This window comes from Manis pentadactyla, chromosome 1, assembly GCF_030020395.1.
Source record: "Manis pentadactyla isolate mManPen7 chromosome 1, mManPen7.hap1, whole genome shotgun sequence".
NCBI lineage: Eukaryota > Metazoa > Chordata > Mammalia > Pholidota > Manidae > Manis > Manis pentadactyla.
In genome coordinates this window covers 22,841,541-22,857,860 of record NC_080019.1, presented here as the reverse complement: position 1 = coordinate 22,857,860, position 16,320 = coordinate 22,841,541, and the positions used below count along the sequence as shown (strand labels likewise).

Genomic DNA, 16,320 nt, shown 5'->3' with positions numbered 1-16,320 from the left:
CACTTCTCTTTTTCTTTGGAGTGCATTTATTTTTGGTTTCTTTCATTCTTTTCATTCCCATTTATTTCTATCATTAAAAAAAATAGATTTGGAAATACTAAAGTACTTCCATTGATGGTAGTGGTCCGCTAATGGTTTTTCATACAATAATTTCAAATCTGATTGGGAAAAATTACATTAAAGTGTCAGAGTTTTATATCTACATCCTCACAATGTAGCTGCGGACCGCCGAGCCTGGGGGTCTGTGAAACATGGGGTCAAATCAGACGGCCACTTACACGTTTATATCAGTAGAAAGAGTATGACTCAGCCCTCATGTAATTTATAAATACTAGAAAATACCGATAAAGCGAACTTAAGTAGTTGAACATTAACAACTTACTTGGAGGGAAAAAAACAAATGATTTTCCATTACATCAGAAACTTAGAAAACAAGATAACAGGAAACCTGTATATTTCAAATATAAATGAGTTTGAGTCTCTTGAATCACAAAACGTGGGTCTTAAAAATTGTCCGATATATATATGTGCTGATTCTTTGGAGAAATCCCACCACATTCACTAAACTAACATTAAGAATAATAGTTTTAGCGCTTGTCCTCATTCTTCCTCTGCCCAACATAGCAACGCTTTAAAAGCACCATTTCCACATCAGAATCAGTCACACGGGATCTGCCAGATTATTCGTATAAGTGTTACTTCTAAGCCCACAAGTTTAAAAAATTGTTTTAAGACTTCGAACTTTTTGAATTCATCAAGAAGGGTACTGAATTATTTAATATAAACCTCAAAGTCTTAAGTACTTTTCAGACTTAGTGCATTATGGCCATATATTTTATTACAGCCCACCTCTACTGAGCCTTGTAAATGAGGAATTTAATATAAAGTATTTGCCACTTACTAGGTGCTTGCTGGGTATTAATTCCTTCCTTCCTTCCCGATTAAAGGGGGAGAAAATGTACCAGAGATGTAAAAATGGAGAGAATTCACAAGTTTGATTAAAATGTTTTCTTCTGGGGTCATGAAAGTAGTGCAAAATTCTCCCAGTGCTTTGAATAGGTGAGCAAGTTAGTCCTCCTCCTCTGAAGTTCCCCACTCGGAGGATATGGGATAGAGAAAACTCAATCAGGGGTAAAGGGATATTAATGTGCTTATTACAACAAATAGGAGAAGGATTGATGGGCCATGGAAGGCTATATCACAAGTCATGCATTTTTTTCAAACTCCAAATTCTGTTCCTTACCTCTTAGAACCTATGGTACCACTTAATTACTTTAACACCTAGCTAAACTGGTTAATTTTAATCATGTACTTCCTAATTACTTAGCCTTAAATTTATCTTAGTAAAAATCTGAAGAAATAGAATTACTGCCTTGCGTTTGCCTTCACTAGATTGATGTTCCAGAAGCTGGAAATGGGAAAAGAGTATCATCCGTTTCATCTCACTGTGTTAAGTAAGTTTTATTTGTGTTCTCCTGAACAAAATACAGAGGTGAACATTGATATCACAAAGAATTACCAAGCTTAAACACTTCAGATGTGCAGTTATTCAGATTCTCTGTGTGTCTTTTTTTTTAATTAAGGTATTATTGATATACACTCTTATGAAGGTTTTACATGAAAAAATAATGTGGTCACTACATTTACCCATATTATCAAGTCCTCACCCATACCCCATTGCAGTCTCTGTCCATCAGTGTTGTAAGATGCCACAGAGTCACTGTTTGCCTTCTCTGTGCTACACTGTCTTCCCCGTAACCCCACACATACCAGAAGTTTTCTTACTTGTGATATAACCTTTGCATTTATTTTCTGAGGTCCTCAGGGAATATCTCCTTATGTCTGACCTATTCAGAGACAGGTTTACAGTCTTCAGCCGGTAGTGAATTCTATTAATTTGTAACCCCCATAACCCTCCCCACACCATGTGTACTGAACATAATACCCCTCAATCCCCTTCTCCCTCCCCTCCCCTTTGGTAACCCGCTAGTTCCCTTCTTGGAGTCTGTGAGTCTGCTGCTGTTTTGTTCCTTCAGTTTTGCTTCGTTGTTATACTCCACAAATGAGGGAAATCATTTGGTATTTGTCTTTTTCTGTCTGACTTATTTCACTGAGCATAATACCCGCCAGCTCCATCCATGTTGTTGCAAATGGTAGGATTTGTTTCTTTCTTATGGCTGAATAATATTCCATTGTGTGTATGTACCACGTCTTCTTTATCCACTCATCGACTGATGGACACTTAGGTTGCTTCCATATCTTGGCTATTTGTGTGTCTTTTTAATTATGAGGAAAACTACTTGTTTTAAAAAGTCTTAGAGGATTAGGAAATTTTGATGAAAATGCAACAGGCTGATGGAAGCTGACATAAGCAGCACTCCGTTCCGATACAAGGCAGAGACATCAAGAGTTTACCCTGATCCTCTGACGGCCTAGTACCGGCTGGAGCAGAGACAGCTCTGTTATCCAGTGCATCTAGTTTTGGCCTTTGGTGTTTATCTACCAACACGTTTTTTAGAAAGCTCAAATATTTTTGTTATAGAAAATGTTTAAATCTTGTAGTAATATGAGCCCTACAAAACCTGGTAGACATTTTGTATTGTTTTGTTTTTAAGAGGGACTTGAAGAAAGTAAAGGAAGAGTTAAATTGAAGGGTCTTCTTTTATGCCTGAAGGCCTTAACATGAATGTATATACCCTTTTATGCATCATTGTAACTTCTTTTGATTTAAAACGCTGTCACACTGCAACTTTATATTCTAGTTAAATGAGCAAATTAATAGAATTCACTACTGGCTGAAGACTGTAAACCTGTCTCTGAATAGGTCAGACATAAGGAGATGTTCCCTGAGGACTTCAGAAAATAAATGCAAAGTTTATCCCAAGTAAGAAAACTTCTGATGCCACAACAGTTGAATTCTATTTTCGGTTCAATTTTTCTCCTATTTTTAAGTAGTGTTTATCGTGTCAACAGGTTAAATTTAAAGTGGGCTTTCATAGCCATTGATCCATTGACCTGACTTCAATCAGACTTTGATTGGAGCCAGAATCCCTCTTCTCTTCGGGCAATTGCATCTCCTTAGCCTATTGCTATTGAAACTTCCTTTCTAAAGCCTCAGCTTGAATGTTTGAAATTAAATCATGCCTTCTAGGGACAGAATTTTTTCTCTTTTATCTTTTTTTCAGTCAAAATTGCAGATCATTTAAGGATTGTTCTAAATTTTAGAAATAAAGACGTTTTAAAGGAGATACAAAAATCATCTTTGGAACAGTGATTGGTATAAATAAGATTAACTATTATAAGAATATGCTGAGTTCCTGTTTTTTCAAACCTTATAGTTTTGAAGGCCATTTATCTGTATGTACAACTCACTGATTCAACATATATTAAGTATCTCCTCTTGCCCAGCGGATGCCTGTGGCATCTGCCCTGGAGGTTGGATGTCTTGCCCTGGGGTTGTCAGGGTTAGCACTCCTCAACTCAGTGCATTCTGATTGAGAGGGTTCGGATTTGGCCATGGATTACCGTGGCCTGAGGATACAGACATAGAGACTAGGGAGATTCTGTAATAAAGTCGAGGTGATTGGAAGGCATGGCAATGTAAACTGACCACCTAGCTGCTTATCTGGAATTCTGCCTGTACTCTGTGACCTTGATTTTAGCTTTTCTGAGTAAATAGGTTCCTATCTAAAAGATAAGGACTATCATTTAGAAGTGTCACTCTCTTTTCATGAAAAATTTTAAATTCTGTCTAGTATACCTTGTTCCATAGCAATTACAGAATATTTATTGAAAGACTGAATGAAGGTTTTAAAGCATATTGAAAGTTAAGACTCTCTAGTTTAGTTTAACCTATAAATGACATCTTTGTTCAGAAGCCCAAGATGTGTTGCTCGATTTGAATACATTGGAGACCAGAAGGATGAGTTAAGTTTTTCGGAGGGAGAAATTATTACTCTTAAAGAGTATGTGAATGAAGAATGGGCCAGAGGAGAACTTCAAGACAGAACTGGGATTTTTCCCCTTAACTTTGTGGAACTCATTGAGGATCATCCCACTTCTGGTGCAAATGTTTTAAGTGAGTATAGAAAATATTTTTTTGTATTTTTTCATACCCTAATTCAAATAAGCAATGACAGCTTATGCAGCTTAAGATGTATAACAGTCCATATTTTCCATATTTTTTAGCTGCATAAAAAATGTTTTTTAAAATGCAATAGTCATTATTGGGATAATCTGTCAGATAGCTTGTGGTAATCTATCAGAAAGCTGGTTTTGGTGTCTTAGGTAATTAGCAATAGGTTCATACCAGAAATGGCAGACAAGGAATCATAGACTTAAATCAAAGTGGACTATAAGACATAACTAGTGTGTATTCTCTTTCACTTTATACAGTAAAGTTAACAAGCCCAGCATGGGTAGTGCTTGGTCAAAGTTATATAGCCAATATCTGAAGACTCTGGTCTGAAATCCCAGACTTTTCACTGTCTCCCTATAGTTTCTCTCCAGTACAATATAGTCTTTACATCTGAAGTTTTGACTTTTCTCTTAAACTTAGGCACAAAAGTACCACTGAAGACCAAACAAGATTCTGGTGCTAAGTCTCAGGTATGCTGCTTACATAGATGACTGTAGTGAAGACCAGCTCTCAACTCTGGGAGGAATGTTAAAACCATAATTATAAAGAGAAGATGTTATAAATCATTTTTTAATTCATATAGGAAATGTTTGAAGTAAATAATTAGATGGTTAATATCTTTATTGTATATAGAGCTCATACAAATAGATTAGAAAGATATGTAACCCTTGATAGAAAACAAGGGAAGAGACGTGATTGGAATATTCATAGAAGAGGTACTATTAAGTGGCTGATATTAAAAAATTTTTAATTTGATTACTCACCTAGTAATCAAAGAAACACCTTGTAAAGCAGTAATAAGGTACCACTTAAAGTATCCATTTAACAAAAATTTAGTACAGCTCAACACTAAACAAGTAATTAATAAGCATATGGATGTTAAAAGAGAAGTACAGATAATTATTGGTACTAATTCTCACCCTAAGAAAAGGATAAAAAATGAGACACGCTTTTAGTCACATAGATGGTCATACTGTTGTTATTATAATAGGTAAAAAATTGGGAACAACCTAAATGTAACCATTACTGGGAGAATGATCTGAGGCCATGACAAACTACATTTATAAAGTAAATGCCATGGGAGGAAAAGATGTATTATAGGAAAATGGAATATATAGCATAAAAAGACCAGAAGGAAACAGAGTTGTTAACATTCAGTTGCCTTTAGTTGGTAAAATTTATAGGTGGGTGGGTTTTTTCCCACTTCTTCCTACATATCCAAACTGCCCAAATGTTTGGGAACATTTGAATTATTTTTATAATGGGAGAGGGGAAAAGATTAAAAACTTTACACTGTGTGACATGACTTCAGAAGTATTTAGACTGAATTGGAATGTGGGCAACTCCCATTGTGGTCTGCGACATACTTCAGAAGAGTGAGCTTGATGGGATTATTGTTTGTCAAAATGTCACTGGAATTGGACAGTGTGCCTCTTAATTCTTTCATCCCCAGCCACTGATAAGGTCAAACAGGAAAGAAAGTGACTACAGTTCCCAAAAGGAAATGTTCGCATGGTTGCCTGCATTTCTTGGGAGTGCTAGTACCATTCTTTAGGATTGGTTGTTCACATGCAAGAGCAAGAGGGCTAGGGTTGGAGTTTTTTGTTTGCTCTTTTTTTTCTTTTCTTTTGTTTTATAATTTCTTGAGAACTGAACATGGTCCAGGAACTGTGCCAAGCATTCTACACACATTATCTCATTTAATCCTCACAGCATCCCTAAAATGAAGCTGAGGCTCAGAGAGGAGAAGCATCTCGCCCAGTGTCAGCTAGGAAGTGTCAAGAGCTGGGTCTGGAACCTGGCCTGCCCGGCTCCGAGCCTTTGCTCTCAGCATTATTCTCTCCTCCCTATTTGAGCACCTTGCATACAGGGCTCCTGTGCCGACTTGGTAGAGATGCCTATTTCACAGAGCAGAACTTCCCTTTGGTGTGTTTGGGGGAAAAGCATTCTTGTTGGAGCCTTCCCTCATACTGCCTACCACATTTGGGTCAGTATCCTACCAGCCTTGGAGCTGAGTAAGGCTGGCTAACTAGGCCGACTAAGCTAACTAATGAGATCCTGTGCCAAGGAATCTGATAGCCTCTGAATGAGGTGATGACCTAGGAATTAACAGACTGTTCTTTTTTTTATACTGAGGTACATATAATAAAATGCACAAATCTTAGTGTACAGTGTGATGAATTTCAGTATGTGTATACACTCAGGTAGCCATCATCCACATCAACATACTGAACATTCTCACTAAATAAATTTCCCCCCTTCACCTGTTTCACCCAACCCCCTCCCCACTGCCATTGCAGCCACCAGTGTATTCTCATGTGTCTCCGAGTCTATTTCTGTTTTGTTCATTTGTTTTGTTTTTCAGGTTCCACATGTAAGTGAGATCATATGGTACTCGTCTTTCTCTGACTTACTGCACTTATATGATTGTAAATGCCCTCTAGGTCCATCATATCTCAGATGGCAAGACTTCATTCTTTGTGGCTGAGTAATACTCCTTGTATATATCAGACTGTCCATTCTGATCCTTCCCAGTTTAGGTAAAGAAGAGCTTCACTGGAAGTTATATGCATAAATTATATGAAATTTAGGTAGGGTTTTTTCATGTATGCTTTCATAAATGGTATACATAAGTATTCTCTGGTTTTACTTAATTTTTAAAATGTAACATTGTTATAGATCATAATTAGAAAAAAGGTTTTGCTTAAGCATTGTGTGTCTCTTAAAAGCAGTAAAGCCACAAATTTATCACATCTGTCCTTCAGAATTATATTTGAAGAAAAAAGTTACTGGAAACTTTCATTTCTAAGACCAAATAGAATATAAATGCTATGTGACTTAAAGAAGCCTTCAAGCTTTGAAATTTTATGACCGCTTAGCTTTTACCACACCACTTTTTAAGTTATGTACAAATGAATTTCAAGTAAAATTTCATCTTTCTTACCAAACTCCTTATTTGTAACAGGATAATACCCTTTCTGGAGAATGGTGTGAGGCTCTTCACAGTTTCCCAGCAGAGGCCAGTGAGGACTCATCCTTTAAGAGGGGAGACCAGATCCTGATCCCCGAGCGTCTGGACGCTGCCTGGCCCAGGGACCGACTGTGCGGCAAGGAGGGGGTCTTTCCAGCAGCCTTTGTGCGACCCTGCCCAGGTGCGACAACTGCAAGAAATGACTCTTGCTCTCTAAGGGGCATCTGAGACCTTTGAGACAATATGTATTCCTTTTCCCTCTGTCCTTGCTCACTTTAAGTGGTTTGCCTATATTTGAAAGAGTTGATCCATAAAGTTTGCAAACTCTCTTCATGTACTTTGTTGGATTTATGGGGGCAAAAAGATATAAAAATGTCTTAATAATGGCTAATTTTATCTACTAAGTAAGTTCTTTACAGTTTTTTCCTACCAAGAGAACCTTCTTCATCTTTTTGCAAGTTAAACAAATTCAAAGTTAATTGAAAATATTCTGTCCTGGGAATGTCAAGGAGGTTTCTTAAAATGTTTGATTTGTGTTTTAGTCTAATGTTTTTGTATATATTTGAATTTTTTTTGGTGTCTTCACAGCAGAGGCAAAAATTGTGTCTGCTTTAGCACCGAAGGGGAGGAAGGCCAAAGCCTTATATGATTTCCACGGGGAAAATGAAGATGAACTTTCCTTCAAGGTCAGAATGTATATCTTTTTATAAGTGCATTACGCAGCTATAAATTTCAAAATGTCTTCCACTGAAGGGTAGTGTATTTGGGTGTAGTATTAATCATTAGCCAAGAATGAACAGATCTCAGACCCTAATTTTAAAGGAGGTTAGAGAAAGTGAATAGGGCAATTATCAGTAATTTATCAGTAAAGCATTTAGGTACTTAAAGAAAACTTATTTGCTTAATAGCCCTATGATCCCCAAATGAATTCCTTATTCCTGGGCCTTACAGCATCAGATCTCAGTAAAAACGGATTTTCATTGGTAGCCCTAGTAAAGGATGACTCTCTCCATGGCCCTTGCAGCCTGCTACTGTCATGCCTTTGAAGCCAGTGACAAAGGCAGGTGGTACCTACTGCAGTTGGCCCCTGCAGCAGGGCCTTGTGAGGCACTAGAGTCTTGTCCACAGAGACACTGACTAGACTTTGGGGAAATGATCCCAGAAAGTTAAGCTGCTTTGCAAAGGTTTTTAGAAGCCTGAACGTCTATCTTAATCTTACTTCACCTATGAAGTGCCTCTTGTTTATTTTAAAAGTGAAAACAGTACTCCCATGACCCTGTTTCCACTCTTGGACTGCGTTCTGAGGAAAGTGGCCAGGACAGTACTTGGGGCTGTGTTGGAGGAAGGAGAGTGGTTTTAGTTGTGGCTGCTGTCAGAAGAGCCTGCAGCAGATGGCTAAATTCTCCATCATTAGAGATCATCAGTCAGAGGCAGCAATGCCAGAGAAGGAATTAAAGCATTAAAGAGTGATTGGGCAAAACGAGACTTAAAACAGGGAGTGCCCAAACAAGGTTTTTATATGTCTGCAACGAAATGAGGAAAATAAGGAGACGCTGGGTACGTGCAGGCTTCTCGTGAGTCACGGAGTAAGGGAGGCATGCCAAGATAGGTCAGTATATGGGATGGCTGACTTTCCTATTTTGTGATGGAGTTTTGCTTTCTTCTGAGAATTTCGTCTATTTTTTATATTAAAATGTCATTTCTTTTATAAAATATTGTCAGTAAGTGATAGATATTTCTTATGCAAAATTGCAATTTGGTAAACCTATGTGAGTTCCTTTTCCTTTCTTTAAAAATTTCTTGGACCTTAAAATCCAACAGTTGGGAAACTGTTGCCTAGTCCTTTCCACTCTTGGGAGTCAGTGGCTTAAAATTCATTCCTTTTATCTTTACATAAAATGTTACTGCAAGTGGTAGACTCATAGATGCTGAGAGGTGACTGGTGGTTACCATGGGGGAGGGGTTTAATAATATGGGTAACTGTTGAACCACTGTGTTGTATACTTGAAACTAATATAAGATTGTATATCAATGATATTTCAATAAAAAATATATTAAAGAGTTTCAAAATATGAAATAATAAAAATACTATATAAAATGGTAAATAACATTAATGAAAATATGTGGGTCTTAGAAAACTATACAACTTACTAAGAAACACTAAGTATTTGACTAAATAAAGCCTCTACTGTAATGATCCTGGAAACTGCACTCTATAAAAGAAAATCTATCAGTAAATTAATATCACAATAAACAATCTGTTGTTAAAAAAAAGGTTACTGCAAGTGAACAATCTAGATTCAGACTTCTTGGATGTTATTTTGGCCTTCATTTAAGTTATGTCAATATAGATAACAGAATTCATAGCATCCTCCAAAAAATAGGTGGTCTTCATTTTACAGATGACTGACTCTAAGATAGTTCTAGAGTTTTTTAGGTAAGAGATTCTATACTTGTTGATCATTAGTAATTAATTAAATAGCTATAGAATATTAATAGGTAAAGCTTTTTCTTTAAATAGTCCTGGCTATTAGAAAACTGACATGGTATGTACGTAAGGCCCAGAGCTAAGAAAAATAGTTTTAGTCAACCACTATGTTATAATTTAGGAACCAGAGGAAACTTATGTATAAAAGAAACTTTGAATTACCAGAAATTTTACAGATTTTAGCAGAATAAAATAATTAATGACATTTGATAGTCATCATTTTTCCTTTCTATTTTCCATAAAGAAAGGCCTTAAATCAAACCATTTTTCAGAGGTCAGTGTGTGAGGACTACAAATAAGTCCATTTAGCCTGATAAAGAGATTCATAAAAGTGGCCAGGGTCATTTTGAATCATTATAGAATGTTAAACCCAGATTTCAGATATGGTTAGAAACCATAAGGGACAAAATAGTTTCAGGAGATAATTTCAAAAAGTGTGTCTTCATCTGTTGGGGAATTATAATTCAAGCGTGAATAAGACTCACAGCCTTTTTGACTAACCTGATAAGGATAAATCAGTGTTCTGGGTCAGTGAGAAGGTCTTTAAGATAGGAAAGAATGTAAATTTGCTGTCAAGGCCATGGAGGAATGGAATAAACCGAATGGTAGAGGAGATTTACCATTATGTGGAGATGTAAATGTAGATGACAAAATGCTCAGGATGCTGAGAAGAGGCAATTACAGTAAAAAGCCTAAGTAAAAAGATACACTGTAAAAATGTGATGGCAGATCCTATGTAGAGAACCAAGATGGCGGCGTGAGTAGAACAGCAGAAATCTCCCCCCAAAACCATATATATTTTTGAAAATACAACAGATACAACTATTCCTAAAAGAGAGACCAGAAGACACAGGACAACAGCCAGGCTACATCCACACCGGCAAGATCCCAGTGCCTCCCGAAGGGGGTAAGATACAAGCCACGGCCCGGCTGGACCCGAGCACTCCTCACCCCAGCTCCCAGTGGGAGGAGAGGAGTCGGAGCGGGGAGGGAGAGGAAGCCCAGGACTGCTAATCACCCAGCCCTAGCCATCCGCACCAGAGTGCAGACACACAGTGCGTGCATAGGTGCTGGAAACTAGGGAAACAGGACAGTAAGACCTGCGAGTGGGTTCCTGCAGCCGGCGCCCCTGGGACAAAGAAATGAGAGTGCTTTTTGAAAGTCTTAAAGGAACAGGGATCCCACAGCTGGACGGAAACCAGGCACCCTAACCCCCTGGGCTGCAGCGCAGCTCAGAGGCCCCTCATGGCGATAAACAGCCTCCCACCGATTCCCCCTCCAACGTGGCTCCACCATATTGGAGAAGCAGCCTGAGGCCGGCCACGCCCACAGCAACTGCGGAGCTCCACAGCAGCCGGGCAAGAATTAGAAACCCCATCTGCATGCAGCTACCCAGCACAAGCCGCTAGGGGTCACTGTTCTTCCAAGAGAGGAAGGCCACAAACCAGCAAGAAGGGATGTTCTCCCAGCCATCACACACGCCAGTTCTGCAAACTATCTCTATCACCATGAAAAGGCAGAAGAACTTGATACAGACCAAGATCACAGAGGCAAACCCTGAGGAGATAGAGCTAACCAATCTCCCTGAAAAATAATAAAAAATAAAGCTCATAACCATGCTGATGGAGCTGCAGAGAAATATGCAAGAGCTAAGGGATGATGTCCGGAAGGAGATTACAGAAATGAAACAATCTCTGGAAGGATTTATAAGCAGAATGGATAAGATGCAAGAGGCCATTGATGGAATAGAAACCAGAGAACAGGAACACATAGAAGCTGATGCAGAGAGAGATAAAAGGATCTCCAGGAATGAAACAATATTAAGAGAACTGTGTGACCAATCCAAAAGGAACAATATCTGCATTATAGGGGTACCAGAAGAAGAAGAGAGAGAAAAAGGGATAGAAAGTGTCTTTGAAGAAATAATTGCTGAAAACTTCCCCAAACTGGGGAAGGAAATAATCGATCAGACCACGGAAGTGCACAGAACTCCCAACAGAACGGCCCCAAGGAAGACAACACCAAGACACATAATAATTAAATGACAAAGATCAAGGACAAGGACAGAGTTTTAAAGGCAGCTAGAGAGAGGAAAAAGGTCACCTACAAAGGAAAACCCATCAGGCTATCATCAGACTTCTCAACAGAAACCTTACAGGCCAGAAGAGAATGGCATGATATATTTAATGCAATGAAACAGAAGGGCCTTGAACCAAGAATACTGTATCCAGCATGACTATCATTTAAATATGGAGGGATTAAACAATTCCCAGACAAGCAAAAGTTGAGGGAATTTGCCTCCCACAAACCACCTTTACAGGGTATTTTAGAGGGACTGCTCTATATGGGAGCACTCCTAAGACTAAATTGATATCACCAGAGAAAATAAAATCACAGCAAAGAAAGCAGACCAACCAAATACTAACTAAAGGCAAAAAATAAAATTAACTACTCACAAAAGCAGTTAAAGGAAACACAAAAGAGCACAGAATAAAACAATCAACATATAAAAAATGGAGGAGGAGGAATAAGAAGGGAGAAAAATAAAGAATCACCAGACAGTGTTTAAAATAGCTCAATAAGTGAGTTAAGTTAGTAAGATACTAAAGAAGATAACCTTGAACCTTTGGTAACCACGAATCTAAAGCCTGCAATAGCAATAAGTACATATCTTTCAATAATCACCCTAAATGTAAATGGACTGAATGCACCAATCAGAAGACACAGAGTAATAGAATGGATAAAAAAGCAAGACCCATCTCTATGCTGCATACAAGAGACTCACCTCAAACCCAAAGACATGCACAGACTAAAAGCCAAGGGATTGAAAAAGATATTTCATGCAAACAACAGGGAGAAAAAAGCAGGTGTTGCAGTAGTATCAGACAAAATAGAGCTCAAAACAAAGAAAGTAACAAAAGATAAAGAAGGACATTACATAATGATAAAGGGGTCAGTCCAACAAGAGGATATAACCATTATAAATATATATGCACCCAACACAGGAGCACCAGCATATGTGAAACAAATACTAACAGAACTAAAGGAGGAAAGAGAATGCAATGCATTCATTTTAGGAGACATCAACACGCCACTCACTCCAAAGGATAGATCCACTGGACAGAAAATAAGTAAGGACACAGAGGCACTGAACAACACACTAGAACAGATGGACCTAATAGACATCTATAGAGCTCTACATCCAAAAGACACTATTTACAATAGCCAAGAAATGGAAGCAACCTAAGTGTCCGTCAGTAGATGAATGGATAACGAAGATGTGGTACATATACACAATGGAATATTATTCAGCGATAAGAAGAAAACAAATCCTACCATTTGCAACAACATGGATGGAGCTAGAGGGTATAAATAAGCGAGGTGGAGAAAGACAAACACCAAATGATTTCACTCATATGTGGAGTATAGGAACAAAGAAAGACTGAAGGAACAAAACAGCAGCAGAATCAGAACCCAAGAATGGACTAACCGTTACCAAAGGGAAAGGGACTGGGGAGAATGGAAGGGAAGGGAGGGATAAGGGCAGGGAAAAAGAAAGGGGGTATTACAATCAGCATGTATAATATGGGGGGGGGGGCATGGAGAGGTACTGTGCAACACAGAGAAGACAAATAGTGATTCTACAGCATCTTACTACGCTGATGGATAGTACTGTAATGGGGTTTGTGGGGGGGACTTGATGAAGGGGGGACCCTAGTAAACATAATGTTCTTCATGTAATTGTAGATAAATGATAACAAGAACAAAAAAAAATGTGATGGCCATGTTTCTCAATGGTCAGCAGTGTAGGCTAATCACACACTTAGAAATCACATGTCGATTCCTGTCCCTACCACTGACAAGACAGGCAACACTGAACAAGTTAATCTCTCTTAGCTTCAATTTCTTTAAATAAGAAAATCTATAAATATATCTCTCTAAAATGGGAATAGTAATAGTACCCACATCTAGGAGAGCAATGTTGTTTAAATGAATCAATTCCTATAAATTTTGTAGAATAGGACAAGGCATACAGCAAGCACTTGGCTTATTCTCTTTCACTTAAATGCCACCTGCAGTGGAACCTTTCCTCGCTGCCCTAACAAGATAGCAACCCCATACTTTCTGTCCTTCTTTGCCAGCTTATTTCTTGGTCTCCCCACTCTAGCATGAGGTCATCATTCATTGCTGTATCCATAGTGCCCAGAACAGTATCTGACACATAGCTGGTGCACAGTGAATAATTACTAGATGAATATATATATATATATATATACACACACACATACACAAATGTAAAATAGCTGGTATTGTTATTAAGGGAGAATTTTAGATTAGGAGTGTGGGTTTGAGGGGCACAAAATACAAGCAGGAAAATATAAGTAGCAGCAAGGGCAACATGGCAAAGGAATGGACTTTGAGGAAAGGAGGCATATAAGCAAATGGCATCATTATCATTAGGTAGGTGTAGATAATCCTTGTAGTGTATCATTTAACCTCAGCAGATCAGGACAAAGAAGTTATATAAAGAGATTATACATGCTTCTCCAGGTGGGCTACTTGACATGCTCATATTTAAAAGAAACTAAAGAATATTTCCAATTTCTGTCTTCTTACAGGCTGGAGATATACTAACAGAGCTGGAATCTGTAGATGATGACTGGATGAGCGGAGAACTAATGGGAAAATGTGGGATATTTCCCAAAACCTACGTTCAGTTTTTATGAGTCAGCTAAAGGTGAAGCTTAACTGTGTTCCTTGGCACATGAACTCACTTGAACTATCACTTTGACTATCAGATATGTTTTTGCACTATTTTAAAAAAAATATCTATGCTGTACATGGTACACTAGAATTTTCTGAAAGCAGAAAATGTCTAGATTTTGTGGTTAGCTTTCATTTCATTCACAGTAGAAGTGTGCACATGGAACCTGTGAGAAAATGTTACCAAGGAAAACATCTAGCAGGAAAGATACATGTCCTCCAGGGAAGCACCTAGTGACCTGGCAGCCTGGGGACACTTACAAGCAGAAGTTGCACTTGGCCGTCTATTTTTATCACCACAAATAAATTAACTGTGCTTCTTCATTTTTTTTAACTTTCATTTAAAAAGAGAACATTTGAGATTCTACATACTGTAACTATCAGAATATGGGTTGGTAATCTAAATTTCATTTTTGATATTCAAATTAACCATAACAACTTAAGCACATCCTTATTAAGTAGGGCAAATTCTTGCTTCAGGAATAGGTAATTTCTTGACTAGTTGGAGCCTTGTAAGCGAGTGGTGAGTCATCTCATGCTCACGAAATGCTCCTTGTGTTACTGTCTCCACTTTGTCCAAGGATTTGAAGGGGGTTGAAATTTGATATATCGTAGTCAAGAGAACCAAAACCATCCTGAAATGTCTTGTTAATACAACTAACCCTTCCACATATATGCCGTACTTAATTATTTCCTCCATGTATACTTTATGTTAACAGGGTTATTATAAAAGCACATTTTTTTTGAATCTGCAATCATTCTTTTGACAATTACTGGTACCCAAAGAAAAATTCATTTTCTTTGCATTACCCCAGTAATATATAAAAGCTGTGTCTCTGTAATAGTGGTATATTACAAATCACATATATCTCAGAATACAGAGCAACTGTTAAGATTGAAAACAATGCCAAACCTCCACAGCTCATTTCTTCCCAGTATAATCAGAATGAAAAATAAGGTAAGAAGACTGAAGGCTGATACTTTGAGGTTTTTTTTCCCAGCTCATCCCTGCACAATTATTAGAATAAATTAAAAAACCACTTTCCTGCTATCCATTGTTATTCATTCCAGGCCTAAGGTAAAAATGGCTCTTTATATGACTGAATTAATTACAGTTTACGGGCTAAAGCCAAATAGGTCGAAGACAATCTGCCAAACAGATCAGTGGAATAGTTTCATTGGAAATGTAAAACATTTTCCCAACAATGGTTCATGACTTTCTTCCATTTTTTATAAGAGTTTCATATACTGGCCCACTTTTTAGCTTTTATTGTTGTTTCCTATTGTCCAAAAATAGGCAGCCAGTGGTCAAACTATTATGTGAACATCACATGGGGTTCTGTAAGGGAAGAGGTATTTACTTTGTCTTTGATTAAAGTTCATCTCCCAGTTATATGGTTACAAATGATTTTGGAGTATGAGAGCTGTTTTTTCTATATGTTTTGAGTAAAGAAGACTATAAAAAATGTCAAATTTCATTCAAGGGTAATTTCATGAGAAATGGAGGTATTAAAGCATTATCCTAGCTAAATTCCCATCTGCAGCAAGCTGTACAACAGAAGAAAGTGCGGGGTGGGGGGAGTACAGTACGACATGAGGTATATTACTTTGCCTATGTAATTTTAACATCTTGCATCAAAGATCATGAAAACCTAGCTTTATTGGAGAATAATATCCCTCTTAAATTTTGGCTTTCTGTCAGCAGAATGATAAGTGCAATAGTTGTAAATCTACTTGACACTGTAATAAACTGAACTGAACTTTTCAAAGTCTTTTTCTCATACTAGACTGAGTTTTTTGAAGATGGAGATGGCATCTTATCTTTGTATCTCCAGGCTTTTGACCGTGTAGGCTCAGTAAAGGTGGGTGGGTGGGATGAGTGGATGGATGGATGGATAACTTACATATAGCAATACTGTCTTGGATCCATCAAGATCCAGTCTTTCCTCTTTAATTTGT

The 16,320-nt window shown here is 37.8% G+C and overlaps 1 protein-coding gene across 2 annotated transcripts in view; it reads left to right on the top strand.

Moving 5' to 3' along the window:
* SH3D19 (SH3 domain containing 19) overlaps positions 1-16,133 on the top strand; it is a 170,512-nt gene extending 154,379 nt beyond the window's left edge. Inside the window, exons 15-20 of one of the 2 annotated variants that reach the window (XM_036887689.2) lie at positions 1,393-1,454; positions 3,876-4,078; positions 4,559-4,608; positions 7,104-7,290; positions 7,701-7,795; positions 14,217-16,133. In XM_036887689.2, coding sequence (XP_036743584.2) covers positions 1,393-1,454; positions 3,876-4,078; positions 4,559-4,608; positions 7,104-7,290; positions 7,701-7,795; positions 14,217-14,324 — 705 coding nt within the window. In that variant the 3' untranslated portion in view covers positions 14,325-16,133. Of the gene's footprint in view, positions 1-1,392; positions 1,455-3,875; positions 4,079-4,558; positions 4,609-7,103; positions 7,291-7,697; positions 7,796-14,216 lie in introns of both variants that reach the window. The other variant, XM_036887688.2, reaches the window with a different exon arrangement.
* The last annotated feature ends 187 nt before the right edge of the window (positions 16,134-16,320 follow it).